This window comes from Equus asinus, chromosome 15 (genome assembly GCF_041296235.1).
Source record: "Equus asinus isolate D_3611 breed Donkey chromosome 15, EquAss-T2T_v2, whole genome shotgun sequence".
Lineage (NCBI taxonomy): Eukaryota > Metazoa > Chordata > Mammalia > Perissodactyla > Equidae > Equus > Equus asinus.
Window position 1 is genome coordinate 35,888,390 of NC_091804.1, and position 22,590 is coordinate 35,910,979.

Below are 22,590 nucleotides of genomic sequence, written 5' to 3' on the forward strand. Positions count from 1 at the left end.
AGTGGTTAAGTTCGCGCACTCCACTGCAGGTGGCCCAGTGTTTCACTGGTTCGAATCCTGGGTGCGAACATGGCACTGCTCGTCAAACCATGCTGAGGCGGCGTCCCACATGCCACAACTAGAAGGACCCACAACGAAGAATATACAACTATGTACCCGGGGAGCTTTGGGGAGAAAAAGGAAAAAATAAAATCTTTAAAAAAAAAATTTTTTAAAACCAGTGTGGTACTTGGACAGGAATAGAAACATTCATAGATAAATCAAATAGAAAATCCAGAAATACATGCAAGTATAATTGAGAATATAATAAAGTTAGCATTTCAAATTAAGGGAAATTTGATACATTCCTCAATAAATAATAGGACAATTTGCTATTCATTTGATATGATAGTCAGGTTAAATCCCTACCCCACATCATATACAAAAATAAATTTCAAATATATTAAAGTTGTAAATGTAAAAAAAAAGATAAACTAATAGAAAAAATATGAGAAAACATTTTTCTAAATTTAGGGTGATGGAGGACTTTCCAAGAAATACAAAAAACTCAGAAGCCCCTAAATTTGTTTGCTTGTGTGTTTATGAATGACAGATTTAATTATATAAATATATGTATATAATTATAAATATTAAAAGTACTCAATTGAAGAAACCACAACAGTCTGAGAGAGCAAATAATACCCTGGGAGAAAACATTTGCAGTAAATGTAATTATTAAGACTCCCCATGGCCGAGTGGTTAAGTTCACGTGCTCTGCTTCGGCAGCCCAGGGTTTCGCCAGTTCAGATCCTGGGCGCGGACATGGCACTGCTCATTGGGCAACACTGAGGCAGCATCCCACATGCCACAACCAGAAGGACCCACAACTTAAAAAAATATACAACTATGTACTGGGGGGATTTGAGGAGAAAAAGGAAAAATAAAATCTTTTTTAAAAAAAAGACAATTTATAAAGTATCTTGCAAATCAGTAAGAAAAATGATATCTCAAGATAAAAACAACCAAAGTATAAGAAGAAACAATTCACAAATTTGAAATGTCAATAACCATGCTAAAATATTCTTATCCCCACTAGTGGTCAGGAAAATGTAAATTACAACAACGTTGGCCTGCCAGTTTTCACTAATTACATTTACAAAAAAAGAAAGTATTGGCAAGGCTGTGGTGAATAGTAACTTGCTAAATTCTGTAATATATGTGCTTTTTTAAAAACTTTTTCTTTCTGAGGAAGATTCATCCTGAGCTAACATCTGTTACCAATCTTCCTCTATTTTGTATATGAGCTGCTGCCACAACATGGCCACTGATAGACACGTGATGTAGGTCCACGCCTGGGAACTGAACCCAGGCCACTGAGGCAGAGCACGCCAAACTTAGCCACTAGGCCAGGGGGGATGGCCCTATATATGCTTTTGACCCACCCCTAAAAGTTTATGCCATAAAAATAATTGTATGTAAAGATCCACGTACGTGAATTCTCGCGGGCTGGCCCTGTGCCTGAGTGGTTAAGTTCGCGCACTCCACTTCAGCAGCCCGGGTTTTGCCAGTTCGAATCCTGGGGGCAGACATGGTACCACTCATCAAGCCATGCTGAGGCAGCATCCCACATGCCATAACCACAAGGACCCACAACTAGAAATATACAACTATGTACCGGGGGGCTTTGAGCAGAAAAAGGAAAAAAATAAAATCTTGAAAAAAAAAAAAAGAATATTTGCTACAGTATTATTTGTAATTATCTATCAAAAACAACCTAATTGGCCATTAATATAAAAAAAGTTAAGTAAATTGTGATATATTGATATAATCCATATAGCTATTTTCAAAGCTCAGCAATATAATGTTAAGGGATAAAAACAAGTGCCAGTTCCATCTGCAAAGCATGATTTAAATTAAGTCTTTGGTTTTTTAAACTAACATGGAAGCTCTCTTAATGAAACCTACTTAATGAATAAATTGGCACTCCATTTCCTATATAAAACATGCTGACTTATTTGTTCCCACCTTGGGAGACATGGGTGGTAGTTGGTTAAAACATAATTTATCATCAAAAGGGCAATTCTAGCACTTAGAGGAGAAAAAGACTACTGATACCTACAGATGGGTCTCTAAGCACAGGGAAAAACTTTGGAGATTAGATGGAAGGACCGAGAGAAGCAACTTTCTTTACTTTCTCTAATTCAGTAAAGAAAGTACTGGGGAGAGATACCTTTTATTTTTCTGTAATTTTTGAATATTTTTACTAGAACAGTTTAAAAGACACAGAAAATTGTCACCAAATGTTTAATAGAATTTACCAGTATAACCCGTCTCACAAGTAAAATCAGCATTTATTTAAATTTCATGCATGTATATTAATGAATTCAGGCATTCTGCTGTATGTTGAGTCAGCTTGAGTAATTTCATTTTATGGAGATTTTTATACCTTTAACCATAAAAATGCACAACTTCCTAGTAAATTTTTCACCTCCTCCATGTTTGAGTTCTATTCTTTTCACATTCCTGTTGTTGAAGATGTTTATTTCTTCTCTGTTTTTCTTGGTTATTCTTGCCAAAGTTTTGTCTATTTTAATAGTACTTTTAAAATACAAACTTTTAATTTTATTTGGCAATTTTAGTGTTTATTTTTTCTAATTCATTAATTTCAACTACTATCTTCATCAATATCTTCTGTCTACTTTCTTTATATTTATTTTGCTGTTTTTGTCCTAGTTTCTTAGGTTCAAGGCTATGGTAGCTTACTTTTAAATTTTTACATTTATATATTAAAGCAATGATAATAATTTATTTACAACTGTTCATTGTAGAGCTGCTGATGTCCTGAGCCATGAGTAGTCATGATTGCTAGATGTGGAGGAGTTGAGGAAGCTGAGGTTCACCAGGAGAGCTCTGACAAACCATGACCTCGCAAGCTACATGGCTGGGTACCCAAGCACTTTCTGTCCTGCTCACTAGGCTGATTCTGGATGCACCAGAACCCTGCCCAGGCTTGGGCACTGGGGAGATGAAATTAGGGAAATGGGTTCAACTCCACCCTTAATATATAATTTGACCCCAGTCTGGGACTCTTCTATCTGCTATCTGCAACACCATGAAGCCTGAATGGATCTACTTTTCTCTGTGTCTCCTCATCTTTTCTATGCCTCTCGATACACTTGCAGGTTTCCTATTTCCTACAAAAGTCAGAGATGAATTGTGTGACAGCGGACATCTTGGAGGTAAGGCAAAATAAGAAGGGCAATCTAGGGGGACACTAAGAAGGAGAAGGAGGTCTAGGCAGCTTGGGTAATGTTGCTGCCAATAAGCAGAAATCAAGTTCTCCTTTTATCGCACGCTATGGGTCTAGAGCCTCTGATTCTGGGAGTTATACTGAGTTCCATCTATGGACTGGAGAAGGAGGAAAACAGAAGGTAGACTGCATTTCAGTGTCGGAGGAATGGGGGTTATGAAAATTGGATTGACACCAGGAGTGTCTAGGAAATTCCTTTATTGGAATGGATGTGTGTGTGTGTGTCTTCATGAGTGTGTGTGTATTAAATGAGCTTCAATTCTATTTAACATATACGTAAAAGAACACTGTGTTACACTCCAGATACAGAGAAGCAGAGGCCATCGTTAACATGCTTAGAGCACTCACATTCTACTGATTTAAATTAATTTGCTCAATTCAAATTATAATGGACATGTATGAAATACTCAGGGTAAATGGGGCAAATTCCCAATTGTGGATAGGAACTATAGTTGGACTTCAAGAAAACTAACATTAACTCTTTCTTTGTCTCGAATATGGTCATCACTGCTCCTGCTCTAACCCCCTATCTCCACGGTCCCAGTAAGATCAGGTGAGTCTGAATGTGTAGGAAATTAGGAGGGCTGAATGGGAAAAGACACAGACTCCGGTGGAGAAACGGAAGGCCTTTGGCCAGACTAGGCATTTTAAGCCTATCCTTCAGGAGTAGGTGTAGATGGTCAAAGACTATTTTAGCTTGTGTGTTTGCAGAGACTCTGTGGAGGTGAAAGTAAGGGCTGTCCTTGGGGAAGCAGATGAGATATTCACTTCCAGTGACAGGAAAGCATGGGGAGAGTGAGGAAATGAGATATATTTAATATGAGGAAGGAATACTGTGATGAATGGAGGAAGCCTCAGGTCTAAGGTAGTAGAGCCACCTTATTGTCCTTCTCCAACTGTTTATCTGTGTCACTGACACAGGCTATAGTCTAGAATCATTGCCTTATATCACATATACAGTAAAATTTATGCTTGAGGAACTCTCTCAGTGATAAAGTATCAGGTTGATTTACACGAGTTGAGGAGCATTAGTACTCTGAGTCCATGAGGAAAAGAACACCAACTTACCAATGGAAAAGAAAACCTGACTCTAGGATTCTCATGCACAGATATCTGCAACTATCCTCCGAAGTACGGGATCTGTAAGTTAACTTTGACCAGGTTCTACTACAACACCCTCACATTTGTGTGTGAACCCTTCACCTTCTCTGGCTGTGGAGGCAACAGAAACAACTTTAAACATAAATATATCTGTGAAAACTTCTGTGTTTCTGAAAAGTAAGTCTCTCAGCTCCTCACCCCACCTCTAACGACACCAAATACTAGGAACCATGGTTTTTCAGGAAAAAGCTAATAAGATGCCACAGGAACCTCAGCAAGGAAACAAGAAATCATACCTAGGTTGGGGACAGTCAGTTATAGGCACAAATTTCAATGGCTCAGGCCATTTAATTCAACAAAACTCTTGAAATTGTGAAAATTGAAGCCCAGAGAGGCTAATGACTTGCCAAGCTCACTCAAAAGAAGGACATGGATCCAGACCCCTAGCTCTCCACCCAGCATCTTGCTACTACCATGATGGCCTCAGGTCTTTGAGATCCTGTTTATCACCTCATTGTTGCACAGGTAAAAGAGAAGCTGTGAGAGTGTCGGGAGAGTGGGGGAAGACAAGTATCATGGTTCAGTTTCTATAGTGAATGGCTAAACAATAGCCTTGCACTCAAGAGCAGAATCATCACTTTATTCATTTGTATATCCTCAGAGTCCAGCACTATATTTGCTCACTAATATTTTATGGATAGATGCATGGATCAGGAGGGATATTAGTATTAAAAACAGCTATGAAGTTCTGCTGAGATGTAACGGATCCATTAATTCTACCGAGGAGCATAACAATCACTAAATTTATTTCTTTATTTATTAACAGGGACAGAGGTGAGGCAAAACCAGAAGCTTAATGCGACAGAAGGAAAAACAAAGAAAAACGAATATTCTTCACGAAAAATCATGCCAAAATTATTCTGAGTAAAAAGTTGGACTATCTCTGGGAGCTCTTTGAATTCAGAATTTTTGCTAATTTCCTTGCTTATATTTGTTTTCATGCTAATTAGATATATAAAATTTTAACTGAAAAATTCCTGCTATGTAAGCCCTGGTCTAAATTCATTCATCTCTCCCATCCTAGACTCTTCCACTGTAAACTACAAATGACCTCTCTGAAGGCATCGACCTATCTATGTATCAACCTATACAGATTCAGTCTGTACAAGGGCAATCATGGTTGACACCTCCTCGGCATGACCTGCCAAAACTGAGTTTGTGTCTGTATTTTGTTACTGACCCCAGTGGATTTCCGTGTAAATGGAACTAAAATAATCATCATTAAATTATTTCATCTGTCCCAAATCAATGAGTATTCAACCCCCAACAATACTCAGATTCTAGGGAAATGGCTCCGGTGCACCAGGTGCCAGCAATATGGAAATTGTGACTTTACAGCTGGAAGCTACGAGTCTTGAAGCAAGCTGAACTTCTACAGTGTATGGAGGGTCAGTCCCCTTTGCCTTGAGTGCCCTATTCATATTCTCACGAAGGACCCAGCCTCACAAATGAGTCCAGTGATACGAGCAGCCTAGACCAGTATTCTAAGGGCCACAAATGGTAGGGGGAACTGTAGCCCCGGGTAAAGCCAACTGTGAGCATTCTAGCTCAATACCAACAATGGCAAACCCTGCCTCTAGACTATGAGCACAGCCTTGGGCAGACCTTGGAAACTGGCAGAAAGCACAGGTTAGAGATGTTACCCTATCCCCTCGCCCAGGTATTACTCCTGTGCAAAAAAAAAAAAAAGGACAAATGAAACAAGAACATAGTTTCTAGGTATTTAGTCAAAGCCTAGTATCCCAGACCATTCTGAGTCCATATAAATCTTTGTTCTAGGCGTGATAACATGAGTATACCTACCTGGTGCCCATTCATGGATTGTGAGTATTTTCCTCCGACTGCTGTGAAAACAGTATTATATAAACAAGACTTGAGTGTAATTTCCTTGAAAATTCTTTCAGAACAATATTCTAGTATTCCAAAGAATTGCTAAAAGTCAAATACTCTCTGGAGACAAAGAGCTGGAGACAATGACTACCCAAAGTCCATTTTAGCCTCAGGCTTTCAGATCTCTTCTAGGCGCTTGCCACAGAGATCAGTAAAAAGGCACAGAGCCATCGACATTTGCAGACCTTCCTACAGAAATACATGCCCAAGGAGTAACACAGGACACAAATCTACAAGAAACCCAAGTGGATTTCATGTTAAATTCGAATGAGATATTTTGAGGGGATGATCACTGATTAAAAAAGGGATAAAGACGAAAACATAAAACAAAGTCTTAGGGCACACACCAAAGACAGAATGAAGATTATGGTTCTGACCCTGGTCTCTTCCCCGAGTAATATCTGGTCACTAGAGAAACTGAAAGGGAAAATTCCATTATATATGACAGAGAAATTAAAAGTAGTTTAAGAATGATTTGGTTCCTGGTTCCAAGAACCACCCCCCCAAAAAAAGGATTTGGTGGAGCAGATCTTGGAATGTGGCACAAGTTTGGCTGTCATTCAAGAGACAATGCATTTTCCCCTCACATCTGGGTACAGAGCAGGACCTGAGAGAAGAGGTAAAGAAGGAGAAATCCCACGATCAGCACAGACGCTGATCTCCTCCCCATCCAACTCCCCCACACGCATACACTTTCCACCTCCTGCAGGAGAAGAAACAGAACATGAGAAAACCTCCAATCCTTCCTAAGTCTGGCCTTCATTGGGTCTGATGGCTCACTCCCTCCTTGTCATGTCCATACCCAGCACCCTAACAGCACCCTAACACCAGTCTCATCCTGCCAGGGTTTCCTCACCAGATTCATTCCTGATCTGACCACTTCCAAACCTCTTTAATTCTGTCTGCTGTTGCCAGAATAATTGTCCTCAAGCACCATCTCTTTTTTTTTTCCCCTTTTTTTCCCTAAGATTGGCATCTGAGCTAACAACTGTTGACAATCTACTTTTTTTTTCTTTTTTTTCTTTTTTCCTGCTTTTTCCCCCAAATCCCCCCAGTACATAGCTGTATATTTTTTCAGTTGTGGGTCCTTCTAGTTGTGGCATGTGGGACGCCACCTCAACATGGCCTAATGAGCGGTGCCATGTCCACGCCCAGGATCCGAACCCTGGGCCACCAAAGCGGCGTGCGCAAACTTAACCACTCGGCCACGGGGCTGGCCCCGCAAGCACCATTTCTATTTTTCTAGGCCCTTAATCCAGGACATGCAGTGTCTGTGGGTAAAATCTTAATTCCATCCAAGTCCCCCACATTCTGTCCCACATTATTACTGTTTCCCACACCGTGCTTTTGTCTCAATTTCACTAATCTTTTTATGGGTATCACGGATTTTGAGAGGGGAAAGTGACCTGAAAGATCCTCTAATCCAACTCTGACCTATACATCCTCGAACTGCAGGTCTGAAATGTGAGATGACTTGACATATGTCTCATAGTAGCTCATAGTTTCATTTATGTCTTAGTGCCTTGATTCTCAGCTGGGAACTTTCTTCCATGCATGATGCAATCTCTCCTACTTCTTCATTCATTTAACATATTCATTGAGCACCTCCTATAAGCCAGATACCACATGAGGCAGGGATAAGGTAGTGAGCAAAGAGGGTCATATCTTGTCCTCATGGAATTGACAATCTGGAGAAGAGACAGATGTTACTCTAAAAACCACTCAAGTATCTAATGAAAAACTGTGATACATGATCTATAAGGAAAGCATAGGGCGTTATTAGTAGGCGTAGGAGGGGAATTTAATCTATCCATAGATTCAGCAAATACTTTCCAGAGGAATTGATAGTTGAGCTGACATCTGAAGCATAATTGGGCACAAGGGGGACAGGGATTCCCCTCAGAGGGAACAATACGTGCAAACCTTGAGGCAGGATAGTGCCTAACACGTGCAAAGAATTGAATGTGCCCCATAGGGCTGGGGGCACAGTGAGGGTAAAGAGGGTAAAGCAGGGTCCAGGTTATATAGGTCTTCATATGCCAGGGAAAGAAGATTGAATTTATTCCGACTGTAGTTGATAAGAATGGAGGGTTCCAAAAAGGAGAGTAATGTTTTCAAGAGACCATTCAGGGAATGCTGGTTCTGATAATGGCAGAATAGCTTAGACCGAACTAACTATTCCACAGATAACAATTATATCTTGACACAATGTAAAAAGCAACTGTTTTAAGGCACTGTAGAGTAACTAAAGTTAAGTGGAAACTGGATAAGATTTAATCCTTGAAAAAAGAGAACCACACTAGGAGAGATCCATTTTACCCGGCTTTTCCACTGAGGACAATCCCCCGAATCTAACCTGCATATGGCAGACAAAACTCAAGCAGAAAACCGCAGTCTTGTGTCCTGAGCAGTCAGAGGACAGTATCCAGGATGGACTACCAAAGCATCTATATATTGAGGGGGAGATCCAGAGGACAGAACCATTAAGGAGAAATCTCTAAAATCTTTATACTATAAATTCCTCTCAAATCCTTGATTGACTCCTCAAGCTCTTATGTGCAGGTAAGACTTCCATGAATCCAAGTTAAGCAACACTGGAAAGCCTGAAAAACTGGGCAGAGATTTCAACTGCTGCCCACCAGTGAAGAAGTTGCAAGTCTGAGTCCTGAAGCGTTAGAGGGACTTGACAAACACCTCAGCTTTGAGTTGAAAGCCTAGAAGGACCATGACTTAGGAGTTAAGATCAGGTTTTAGGACTTAAACATCCATCCTAGAACTAGGGGATTACTGAAATACAGCTGCCCTAACAAAGCATGAAACCAAGTCTTCACAAATTCGAGGTAATCCAGCAATAATTTTACTGCCTGTTGACAAAAGTACAACATGCTTCAGAGGAAGATGACACAATCCAGAGGCTCTGTAACATGTCATCTGCAAAGTATATCACATCATCAAAAATTACGATATATTCAAAGAATAGGAAAACGCAACCCACAGTCAAGAAAAAAAATTACTAGATATATCATAGAAACAGACACACAGGTTATCTATATGTTGAAATGAGCAAATAAGACTTAAAAATAATTATGATAAATATATTTAAAAGCCTATGGAAAAAGATGGCTATATTAGATGAAGACTTGAGGGGTTTCAGGAAACATTTGGAAAATGTAAAAAAGGAAACAAACAGAAATTATAGGACTGGAAATGCAATACCTGGAATTTATTGGATGAAAATAACAGCAAATAACAGCAGAATAAATGATGAGTGAAATTGCATATAGCTCAATAGAAATCATCCAAAATGAAGCCCAAAGAGAAAAAAAATGTTTTGAAAAGGAACAAATTCTCAATGACCTGTAGACAGCATCATATAAACTAAATGCATGCAAACAGTAGTCCTAGAAGGAGAAGGGGAAAAGAAATGGAGTGAAGAACATATTTGAAAACATATTGGCCAATATTTTTTGCCAAATTTGATCAAAAACAGCAACCCACACATCCAGGCTATTGGGTGAGCCCCAAGTAGTGCAATTACTGAGAAAATGATTGGGCGCATCACACTCAAATTGTTTTTGTGTGTGTGTGTGAGGAAGATTGGCCCTGAGCGAATATCTGTTGCCAATCTTCCTCTTTTTGCTTGAGGAAGATTGTCACTGAGCTAACATCTGTGCCAGTCTTCCTCTATTTTGTATGTAGGATGCCACCATTGCATGGCTTGATGAGCAGTATGTAGGTCCGTGCCTGAGATCCGAACCTGCGAACCCCAAGGCCATCAAAGTGGAGCACGCAAACTTAACCACTACGCCATCAGGCCGGCCCATGGGAACAAAAGATTTTTAAAAGAATCTTGCAAGCAGCTGGAGGGGAAAAAAGACACATTACATACAAAGACAGATTGTCAACGATAAAAACAGCAACAGCAGCATTTCTGGGTCCATTGGCGCTCCCAGTCAGTGGGGCAATGCAGGACTCAGCGGTCCATGGAGCCCACAGACACCACAGGGCAAAATTCAGGCTTCCTTCTAGTAAGATATAGACTGGGCACTACAGGCCTCATGGTCCTGCAGGATCCTTCCTCAGCCCCAGGACAACATTGTCCAAGACCACAGAGGCCATACCCCATACTGCTTGCCCAGAGGAAGATAGGAAGGGGTCTTCCATACCAGCCACTCACCTCTCACCAGAGTTCAGACACCAAAGTGGAGATCTTCTCCCTTTGGGGAATTAGTGTGGCAGCTCCTTGCAGAATAATAGAGTTATTAAAACCAAGGCTCAGTTCCTATTTCTTAGACCCTGTCCAGCAGCCCCAAAGACTAGGCGTGGTTGTATGTGACCTTAGGAAGGGTTCTTTATCTCGCTGAGCCTCAGTGCACCCATCAACTACCTGGCGATATTAACCCCTGCCTGAAAAATCTCATTTGAATGTTGGGCAAAATATACCCAAAAAAAATTGCTAAAGGAAATATCCAAAAATGGAAGGGAGTGAGTATTTAAAATAAGTAGAGTATAAGAGAAAAGTGTCGACCAACTGAGTGCAGAATCCCAAGAGTGAGTAAGGAGAAAGTAAGGGAAGGAGGTACATCTAATCCATCTTGGTGTCTCCCATGTCCCGAACCAGTGAACACTCCACAAACAACTGTCGAACGAAAGAACAGCATGTAAAACAGAATGGGCTGGTGAGATTTCTCAGGGCACACAGCAGAGAAAAAGAAGATTCAGAAAACAATGGAAATTCAATCCAATTCAGCCATTTTTAAATACTTACTTGTGGGCAAGGCACTGTGTTAACCGCTGGGAAGTCACAAAAATAATAGAAAAACTAAATGAAGCAGGGAAACAAAAGTTTTCAAAGATTATTTAAACCTTTGGAGGACAATTTGGCTACAATTATCAAAATTTTAAATATGCACCTCCTTTAGTCCAGCAATTTCATTCTGGAAATCTATCCTAGTGAGGAAAGATTGAAAGAAAGTTCAAATGAGATTCTCTCCGTTTCTATATTGACTTACATTCCATAGTCCAGAATCTAGATCCATGGCCACCCTTCATTGCAAGGCAGTGCAAGCCTCCCGTGTAACTTCCAGAAAATGTCCCTCCGGGGAAGAGGTATGCTCTTCTCAGCCTTTTCTCCTTCCTGGCCGCTGAAGTTGCAGATTTGCATGGAGCTCAAGAAGCCATCTCAGACCACGAGATGGACGCCCCATGCTGAGGATGGTGGAGTAACACGAGAGAGGGATTCTGGGTGTCCGAGACTTCAAAGCCACCCGAACAGGCCTGGTCTAATTACCACCAGACTTCTTTTACATGAGAAATAAACTTCTTTTCAGCCACTCTTTGGGGAGGGTTCCCTGACATATGCAGCCAAATTTCGTTTTAACTGACACATGGGGCAATCTGTATCCTTAAAACCTCTGTCCGCTCCTCACAACAGCCCTCTCTCTCTCCTGGCTTCTACCTTCCAAGAAGACCATGCACTCAAGCTGGCGGTCAAAGAGGTCTTGCAGGGTAACAGCAGCTCACAAAGCTGGAAGGGCAGGAGCCTGGCTTCTCTGCAACACATCTCACTGAGCCCCAGGGGGGTCCTTCCTCTGGCTCGGGTCCTACATAGCTCCCTGTATGACACTGTCGGGGCTCAAAGCACCTGAGGACAGTCAGAATCAAGATATCTCCGGGCAGAGGGGATTTTTCCCAATGGTCTCGGCAGTTCACATCGTTTATCCGTGTATCTGTTGATGGACACTACAAGTGCTTCCAACTTTGGCTATGACAAACAATGTTTCTGCTAACATTCGTGTACAGGTTTTTGTTTGAACACCTGTTTTCAATTCCTTGAGATATATACCTGAGAGTAGAATTGCTGGATCGTATGCTAATTCTATGTTTAACTTGTTGAGGACACACCAAGCTTGTTACTTTTTTAACGTGGCTACCAGAAAATCTGAAATGACATTATGTGGCTCACATTCTATTTCTGTTGGAGAGTGCTGCTCTGCATGTTTCTTTCTGCCTAAGAATTCTACTGGTACTAATCTCTCATTTATGCATACTCCACCTTCTTCCAAACAGGATTTGAGGAACTTAATACCAAAAAACAGATTACGCGAAACTGAAAATCATTAAACCAAGAATAAAAAAAGAGTGGCCGGCCCCGTGGCCAAGTAGTTAAGTTTGTGTGCTCCGCTTCGGCGGCCCAGGGTTTCACTGGTTCGGATCCTGGGCGCGACATGGCACCGCTGGTCAGGCCATGCCGAGGCGGCGTCCCACATGCCACAACTAGAAGGACCCACAACTAAAATATACAACTATGTACTGGGGGGCTCTGGGGAGAAAAATGAAAAATAAAATCTTAAAAAAAAAAAAGAATAAAAAAGGAGAAGTGGGGCCGGCCCGGTGGCACAGTGGTTAAGTGCACACGTTCCACTTTGGCGGCCTGGGGTTCACTGGTTCGGATCCCGGGTGCGGACATGGCACCGCTTGGAAGGCCATGCTGTGGTAGGCATCCCACATATAAAGTAAAGGAAGATAGGCACAGATGAACCTGTGGGGCCAGTCTTCCTCAGCAAAAAGAGGAGGATTGGCAGCAGTTAGCTCAGGGCTAATCTTCCTCAAAAAAAACAAAAAAATTAAAAAGAGCAGAGACAAGTAATAAAAGAGGGTAGCAGGAAGAGATTAATTTTATCAGAGAAACTGAATAACAATAGCTGACATCTGTTGAGTGCGCATTTTGTGTCAGGTTCTGTGCTAAGTGCCTTCTTTATAAATTGACTCTTTCCAGCAATCCTACGAGGTGGGTAATGTGATAACGTTATTATCCTCATCCATTTTGCACAGAGTTAATAAGCAGCAGAAGAGTCTAGATTCAAACCCAGGTCTCACTCCAAAACGCAAGCTCTTGGCTTCCTAGTAGCCAAGGCAAAAATGAAACGGTTCTGTTGATGCCCAATAAGTTATCTCCCTGCCCATCCTCATGATAGCTCATCAGGAGAGGGAAACTTTTTCCTGACCTTGAGCTCCACAAAGAATTTGCCCTGTAGCTTCATACAAGGAACACTGATACAACATGATGGATAACGTCCCCAAGATAAATGTTACCCAAATTGAGGAAGCATTCCATATCATAAGGGAGGGCATAATGTTAGGTTTTAAATTATTAAGTGCAGTTCAGTTGGGATCTGCAGTATGGACTCAGCTATGTAACTTTTTCTCAAACTGGTTTGAAAAAGCCAGGAGGAACTCAGACAATAGATAGTGAACTAGGCTTCTAGAATATCGTTTTGTTTTTCTTGCCTGGAAATGGTCTATCGCTTAGACCTCTGCTGCCCTCTAGTGGCTGTGAGAAGAAAAGTACCCAGCAAAGAATTCTTTCCGCTCAAACCCCTCGCCCGTTGCTGCTCCCACATTGGCCTCCAAAGCAAGGCTGAGCTCAGGGTCCGAGAGGAGGACCATCTGAGCTCCTACCACTCCAAATAGGTCTTGGCTCCTCAATGAACACCCTCACCCCATCTTGCGTATCTGGCTCTGCCCCTAAACTCAGAAATTCCATTTCATTTCCCTGTACTGGGTGCACAGTGTCCTAGTCCAGACTGGAGCTGGGGCCTAGGACATTGTTGGAAGAAAGCAATGCAAGAGCTGGTATCTGATGGTCAGTATGTCAGAACAGGATAGCAGAGTTACCAGAGTATGAATGAGAAAGTATGAGAGGGAAAGTATGACTGAGTCAGAGATGTCCAGGGCCAACCTCCTCCCACCTGGGACCTGCTCTGCTGGGAAGAGAGAATCTCAGGGTTGAAAAGTCAGCAGCTCCCACGTGGACAGGGTGAGATCCCCAACATGAGAGGGAAAGATCTGGAAGGGACCTCTCTTCCAGTGTCTCAACCGGAGCTACGCCTGGGGCTCACACCTCCCTCTCCAGTCCTGCCCCCCATTTCGGCAGAAAATCATCCTACAGCATTTTAAGATTCCCAAACCATTGTGTTTCACTAAAACCTCTTCTGTACTGATTTTTTAAACTATATGCATGTATTATCTTGATTTTTTAAAATAAACAATAAAATGATAAGCAAAACAATGGAACGGGGATCTGCCAAAATGTTCAGCAACCCATCACACTGACACCAGTCCTTCTTAGTTCCCTATAACAAGAGCCTAGAGCCATGAGTGTCCCTAGAATGGCCACTGCGAGGCTGACACGAGCCGCTCTTTCAGATCAGGCAACACTGACATGTCTACTCTACTCAAAGAGATGAGTATTCTGAACCCAGTAGAAACCAGAATTTCATGTATCAGTGTGAAAAGAGAGGAGGAAAAGGGTGCACAAAAACACAGGAGTGACGGGAAATTTTTAAATTATACCTCACCTTTCCCCCTTAAAGTTGGAATTACAGAAGTACTTTTGCAAAATTGAAGGTGAGCACCAATACTCATTTTTTCTTATTATTATAAAAGCACTGCCTACTTAGTTATTTCTGTCCAAATTTTAAATGCATATGTCCTTTGACCCCGTATGACTCATACAGTTCACCTACCTGCCCAAAAAGCATTCTCTCCTTGTTTCTTGCTAATAGAATCTTGATTGTTATATCCCAGTGGGCACCTCCCTCAACCTCAGGGATGAAGCGTGATTCATCTAAGACAGTCATGTTTTCCCATTCCCTTCTGCAGACATTTACTTTCCTGGCCTCCCTTGCAGCAACAGTTCTGGCCAAGGAGATGACAAGGAAGTCTGGGAGTAGAGGGCCTCTGGGGAAGATGGCCTCCGTCATTAAAAGGAAATTTTGATGTAAAGGTCTTTTCACCATTGCCCTCTACACATACCTTCTTCCTACTGTGACATCTAGAGCTGCAGCAACCATCCTACACCAGTGAGGTGACCAGAACAAGGACAAAAGCCAAAACACTGAGGATGGTAGAGAAGGAAGAAATGAGCCTGGGTGTTAGTGTGTAGTTGAGCTGCTGCACCTGCCTCACTGCCTCTCTCCAGACTCCAACCGGAGAAAACTAAATGTCTTTATTGCCTAGCCCACTGTTAGTCGGGTTTCCTATTACTTGCAGCCCAACAATTTCCTAATCGATAGACTCAGGAATTACATTCATTCTTTCATTCATTTAACAAATATTTATTGAGGGTCTATTTTTTTGCCAGGCTCTATTTAAGAAACTAGAGTTCTATTATTAAGAATTTACCTAGATTTACCTGCAAAAGTAGGCCAAGATTTATATATACAAGGATACTAATGTCCAAGAAGAGATGACTGGTCAAATTAGTTATTTTCATGAAGTTCTATTAAAAGAATGTATGTGATGACATAAAAGATCTCCAAGATATAGAATATGATCCATTGTGTATACATAAGAAATGTAATTTTTTAACATTGTCTTGTCCCAGGAACCTAAAGACATCCCCTCCCTACAGCAAAGTTACCTGTCTTAGAGCCAAGGCCTGGCCCCCAAGGAAGGAGGACCAAGGTGAGAACACCCAAGCAACTACAATAAACTAGCCACTCACTGCAGTTCCATCCCCAACTTGCATTCTCCGACAAAAGAAAGGTGAGCAGACCCAAAAGGAGGCCTGACTGTCCCGCTCCTGGAGCTTGAGACAGACATCTATGGCAAGTCACCCTAGGTTTAGCTTCCACCCATCTCTCCCCTAGCCACACCCAACCAGCCCCATTTTTCAGTGTTCTTAGAAAGAATGTATCACCCATCCCTTCCTAAATAAGCAAGTCCCATGATCCCACAGCCATGCTCAGACCTCTAGCTCTCTTTCCTCATCTTAGCCCCTCAAACAGCACAGACAAGAGGGTCAGCACCAGCCTTTCTTGGGGTAAAGAAGCACCACACACCCATTGCCCAAACCCAGGGCTGTTTCCTGTGCTCAGGACAACAGCAGGAGCAGAAGCAGTGCAGAGAGCAATGAGAGCCCCTGGGAGTGTCACAAGCTCCAGGACATCACTCTCTCCTGGCTGCCACAACAAGCCGCCTGGAGTCACCAGAGAAGCTCAGGACAAATCAGGACAGCTAGGGCACTGGGATCTCTGCAAGAAGAAGAAACATTAAGTCACAGCTGTGCCCTCCTGGCTGCAGCTCCCCAAGGTTTCCCTTCCACTCTAGAGAAGCTGGGCATATATTGCTCTCAAAAGCCTTAAATGGCTCCCTGCTTCCTAGACAATCCAGTCCAAACTGGCAATGAAGACTCTTGTCATTCAGATGTCAACCTTATAGCTCCTATTATAAAAAAAAGCCTGTCTGTTGTTTTACCACTCTCCCCCCACTCCCACCCTGGCTTCCCAAACATACCTTCTACCCTCTGTGCCTTTGCTAACAATCACCAGACCACTTGTCCAGCATGTTCTCTGTGCTATCTTCCCTTTGTCACATCCTGCTTAGCCTTTAGGGCCTAGATTAAATCCTACTTCTAGAAAGACCTTCCCAAGGAGCCATATCTACTCTGAATGCCTATAAGCCCATATTGTCTATACAAGAGTTCTGATTTGTGACATATGATCTTTCTCTCTAACTAGACTCTCCAGGGCAAAAACTTTGTCTTGGCCTTCCAAATTTCCCTACCCAGCACCTGAGCCAGTGCTTTGGACACAGCAGTAAGTTCACGGTTATTGATAATAATAGACTGGACTCACCTCATTCAGAATCAGATGTGATGCCCACTTGGGTTTCATGGCCAGCTAGGGATAACAGAACTGCCGGGACACAGAAGCGGCCACAGCCTGACTTGCAGCACTTTTCCCCAGCTTCGCAGTTAGCATCAGACACGCAGTTGAAAATGCACAGGCCCAAGAAAACCTGTGGACACTCGCCGTCCCGCCCTGCAGGATAAACAGGCACAGGTAGAGAGACAGAATGGTTGGCTCCACTGACTCCAAGTTCCCATCTGGGACTTAGACAAGGGGGCTCCAGGTGAATCCATCCCTGACTCTAACTAGATCTTAACCAAGATCTGGCTGGGAAACCTTAAAGTTAGAGAATCTGAGAATCTGTAGGGCCTCAAGAGAACATTCGGACCAACAGTTTTCAAATGGCATCCACGGGGAGTTCCCTAGAGGTACCTCAGTGTTTTATACCTCTGTGGGTTTGGGGGTGGGGCTGGGTGGAATGCAGAAGGGGCAAGGTTCCCAGACCACCACTCTCTCCCCTCATGCTTGGGCTTCCTGCTACCCCACACAGGCTACCCCTAGTTCCTTCAGTGCCAGCATGGGCCCCTTGACCCCAGGAGGGGGATTGCATTGGTTTGGAGTGCTAGGAGGACAGGAAGGATGAGAACTCTGACTCTTCCCAGAAAGAGAAAGAGAAGGCGGCCACAGATGGCTCCCTCCCAAATGGACTCAGACTCAAAGAGCACTCAAGGATTTCTTCCCCAAAGAGCCCACATACCTCCCTCAATGTCTCCACGGCAGATGCGTCCACAGCCGGTGCTGCAGCATTTATGCCCCTGGGGACAGGAAGAGTCCCCATCACACAGATTCTCACACGGGTTGGGGTCGGCAGGACATTCAGCAAACTCTGCCATAGAAACAGAGCATTGAGACCAAGAGGTGCTCAAGCCCAATGTTTCTAGTTATTTTTTTTTGGACTCTGAGTACAAAATACATTTTTTCATAGTGTCCCATGTGTATGTTAATACATAGGTAGGCTAAAAATGTACATACTTATGTGCATACATGTATATGCAATGCTGACACTTTATATTCTGCTTCTATTTTTAATGCTAGCCATAACTACTAAATTGATTTCTAGACTCACAGTTTGAAAAACACTGATGAACTCTAACCCGTTATAGCAGGCATTCTAGTTGCCATCTTCGTATTCATTCTCCCTCCTTTCTTACTGTGGTATACATCTACGCCAGTGGCCCCCAATAAACCACACCTCCTGGAATTCATGCCCTTGTGTAACCCCCTCCCACACTGTATCTGGGCTTGACCCTGTGACTTCCTTTGATCAACAGGACATCAGCAAGTGTGAAAGTGTGATGCAAGTAGAGGCTTGAAAAGCACTTGTATATCGGGGCTTGTCCTCTTAGAACATTCTCCTGGAAACCAGCCGCCATGCTGTAGAGCAGCTCTGGCTAGGCTACAGAATGATGAGAGAGGACCTGGAGGAGGAGAGACATCCTGGACATTCCAGCCAGTTGAGCTCCCAGCTGAGCTCCCAGTTGTATGCAGCTGCATGAGTGGCCTCACCTATGCCGTGTGGGTATAAGAACTGCCCAGCTAAGCCCAGCCAACCCACACAACTGTAACAAAGAATAAACTGTTGTTATTTTGAGCCATTAAGCTTAGGGATGGTTTGTTAGGCAGCAATAGATAACTGAAACTTGTTAAGAGAACCCCAGGTTTATTCTGAGAGGCAATGAGCCTTGCCAGCTAAAATGATTTTCTTTCCCATAGTCCCTTGTAACTAGGGGTGACCACAAACTAAGACATAAGCTGAAAAACTTCTGCATTCCTGATACAGAGAATACATTTTCAAACTGCCGCCTTGCTTCTTTCTTCTTCCAGTGCAAAGACAGACATAATATAGGGACGACGAGCAGCTTTCTTTCAACCATGAAGCAACTAGGGGGACAAAGTCAAGGACTGCAAAGGAGAAGAAGAGAAATAACCTCATCCTTGTTAGTATCAGGAAGCCACCACGCCAGCCCTGGTGCCTACTTCAGGACTTCTTGTTCTAAGAAAAAAACAAACCCCTATTTAGTTAATTTTCTGTTGTGTCCAACCAAATACATCCTTCATGTGGCCATCACTGCCCCTATGAAGATAATGAAACTCAGAGAAGAGAAGGGGTTTTCCCAGAACTAGAGTGAGTCAGTGGTAAAACGGGACGAAACTCAGCCTCTTGGTTTGCAATGAAGCACTCTTTCTACTACACCATCCTTAAAACATGCAGGCAGTGGGCCAGGTCCTGGGGGACAGGCACACCCAAAGAAGCCACATCCAAATCAAACCAACTCACCATGACTCACTCATCTCAGTGTTTATTTCAAATTTTTTAAATGGAGAAAAAGAAGTGACAGGCAATTAAAGGCTTTGTAGAAAACCAAATCAGGACTGGCCCAGTGCCTCTGAGTAGGAACATGTGAGTACGACTGCATATGGCTGGCTCCAGGAAGTCTGCCACGATGGAAAAAGTAAGTGTTGGACCCCAAGGAGAACAAGCACAGCTAAACAATCAATAATCCTGTGTCCTAGGATTTTCCAAAACAGCCCCTAGTTTAAATATTCTATGCCACTGCCAGGTCACATCAAAACTATGTGTCCTCATTTTTTAAATCCCAACAAACAATCCCTGACTCTCAGCTCAAACATCTGGAATTCATGGGGGCCCACTACCTCCAAGCCAGACTATGCCATCCTCATACTTACACTAGACACGCTTAAGTTTAAGAAAGTTATTTATGCTCAGCTGAAATCTATTTCCATCCATTGGTCCTTTTCCTATCCCCAGAGACTTTGCAGCAACATGACTCATGCCATCCCCTTAGACAGAATCCTCTGCCTTTCACTGTCTTGGCTTTGCCGCGCTGGGTGAGCTCAGTTCCTTATATTGCATGGTTTCCAGTCACCTCACGGTTATCTTACCAAAAATCAGGATGAGAAATAAGGTAAAGAAAGCCAGGAAGATCTACTGTGACAGTCCCAAGAATCTCTGCATCCAGTCCTGCTCTACCGAGATGACCATCTCCACAAATGAGGACCCTCACACTGGGAAGAGGCAGGAGATGACTTCTCCTCTAGTCACTTTCTCTTACTGTTAGCCAGGGATCCCACATGATAGCTCACCATGCTTTCCTGCAGTCACCCAGGATGCCAGGGACCCAAAGACGAGAAGTGCTTTCATGAGGAAGAAGCAGCTCGACATGATGAGGAGGCTGACAGCTCAATTCAGGCCAGACGTGTACACCTTGCGTAGATTATCAACCGAGGGAAGAGTAGGATTAGGGGATTGGCTTAAACCCAGCCCCAAAGTCTTCCCTTTCACAACAAAAAACACATCGTCTCCTGACAAGAAGAAAAGTGATTGGTTGCTGGTGTGTGGGAGGATTCCTGGCACTACCAAAAGACACATGTGATGGGGTGAAGGGGTTCAAAACAGGCCTCCCGAGATGTGCCACTTTGGCATGTGAAATATTTTGAGGTAAAGGCAATCAGGACCCTGAGGGCTTGAGAACCTTTTACCTCTCCCTCAAAGAATTTAAATTGGGGCCCTGCTCGTCATTACCAGAAATAACTTTTTATGACCTATCTGTATGGCAGGGCAAACCTCTAATTACTGAACCTCTGCTCTTTTTATCATCCTGTGAATTACCCTCCTCCCTTCTGAAGCCTCAGGCCCCTATCCCATTCCTTAGCTCAAGATAGCATATGTACCTCATTTTACCTTTTTGTCTCTGAACCTCTCAAGTATGTGGGGTCTCTGACACTCTCATGTATGTGGGGTTCCCAAACATACAAAATTAGTTAAATTTGATTTTCTCCTATTAATCTGTCTTATGTCAATTTAATTCTTAGGCCAGTCAGGAGAACCTAGAGAGCAGACAAAATTTTCTTCCTCCCCTACAGTTGGCTATTAGGACAGGAGAAACTTAACTGACTGCAGGCTGCTTGCTCTGGGATAACTGCAGCTCAGGGATCCTGGACCTCTGTCTAATTTTGTCTTTTGTCATAAGAAGGAAATTCCATAGGCAAAGTCGGCTCATGGCTATTACCGATTGGAAGAGTTTCCCTGCTTGAGCCACTCACAGTATGAGGTTTTTCCTGCCATCTTGTTATATGCCCTGAGAGCTTTGGTTTTTTGATCAGTGAGAAAATTCTCTCTGATCTCCACCCATCTGGAAGGTGCATTTACCAAGGTGCATCTGGTGGCCAGTCAAATAGACTAGGGTTCTAAGACACTGTTTGTCTCCCTGTGTCTCCTCTCAGTGAAGTCATAAAGGGATCTCAGTCCATAAGAGGCCTTTGTTGTCTCAACCTTCATTGCTTGTTAGTGCTGGAAAAATCCCATTCCAGTAGCTCCCGCCTGGTGTCACAGATTAGCAGGTTTGTGACTGGAGGCATTCCATGTTTTCGTGGGAAACTGGAGACACCATTTTATCCTTAGTGCCTGTGCAACAAAGACCTTTGCTTTCCTAGACTGTCTTTGGAAGTGAACTTTTTGGATCTTGGGAGGCCTGCATCCTTTGCACTCTCCTTGGGGGACACCTCTTGCATCCATGATTAAGTCATAAAAAGGCTTACTGGTTTCAGTCACTATTAAGATCCTACTCATCAATGGCCAGACAATGGATCCTTTGAATTGGAAAAACTTCTAAATTGAAAAAAAAATTTGTTAGAGAGAGTTCTCATATTGGTATAATGGCTAGCCATTAAGATTCCCTTAATAAGGTGGAAGGACAGAAATTAGAACAAAAATCAAAGTCCACTCAGACCCTTTCCTATTTGCCTTCAAACATTTGCAGATATTGTAAAAAATCAGGACAATGGAAGTACAATTGTCCAGCACCTAAGACAAAAAAAATAATACAACAGCTAGACTTAGGCACTCCCTAACAAGATCAAGGGAAAAACAATTAGGCTTAAAACAAAAACCGACATAAAATCCTCTTCTTAAAGTCAGGCTCCATCTGCCCATTTTAGCTTCCCTTTTCCTCCAAGATTTACAGAGTGCTCGAGCCTAATCCCTAAGAGTACACAGGTGACTCATGTAAATGGCTGAAGGCCAGAAAATGAACTTAGCAGAAGCACATCAAACAGGCAGTAGGGCCCCCTTTGTTGGACTCTATAATCAGGCTCTGCCAGCTTCAGGCCTTCCCATGCAATGTCCTAGATGTCCACCCAAGGAATTCATGTCCATGGAACAAGAACAGATCTTTTGAATTATAAAGCCTTTTTATTTCCATTTTCAGAAGATCCTACCAAAGGTAGGAAAGGATTAGAAAGGTCAATGGCCATTCTATAGTGCCCAGTCAAGAAAGGAAAACAAAATTTCATGTTATCCCTTCCTTCCCAAATCCAGATCCATTGGTTATTGACCCTTTCTCTCCCAGGGGTAGCTATTGCCTTCTTGCTTGTCTCATTTTGTGTCCTAAGGGTTTAGCATGGCTTTCTGTCTGCCTGGGACACGTAGGCTGTCAGTTCTTTCTTTTGGCTGTCTTTGGGAGTGACTCTGGATCTGGGGAAGGTAGTAACCTTTGAGGATGCCTCTTGGGTCCATGCAGTTGTGTAACACTGCTA

At 42.9% G+C, this 22,590-nt stretch overlaps 1 protein-coding gene across 7 annotated transcripts in view; it reads right to left on the reverse strand.

The window, feature by feature from the left end:
- Positions 1–22,590, reverse strand: part of WFDC3 (WAP four-disulfide core domain 3) — a 145,270-nt gene that overhangs the window by 114,671 nt on the left and 8,009 nt on the right. For 4 of the 7 annotated variants that reach the window (XM_070485408.1, XM_044748665.2, XM_044748664.2 and 1 more), the window contains exons 2-4: positions 20,140–20,260; positions 17,732–17,860; positions 16,981–17,166 (exon numbers count right to left, since the gene is read on the reverse strand). In XM_070485408.1, coding sequence (XP_070341509.1) covers positions 16,982–17,166; positions 17,732–17,860; positions 20,140–20,218 — 393 coding nt within the window. In that variant the 5' untranslated portion in view covers positions 20,219–20,260 and the 3' untranslated portion in view covers position 16,981. Of the gene's footprint in view, positions 1–1,470; positions 1,556–15,603; positions 16,378–16,980; positions 17,167–17,731; positions 17,861–20,139; positions 20,359–22,590 lie in introns of those variants that run through there. The other 3 variants (XR_011494420.1, XM_014859886.3, XM_044748660.2) reach the window with 3 other exon arrangements.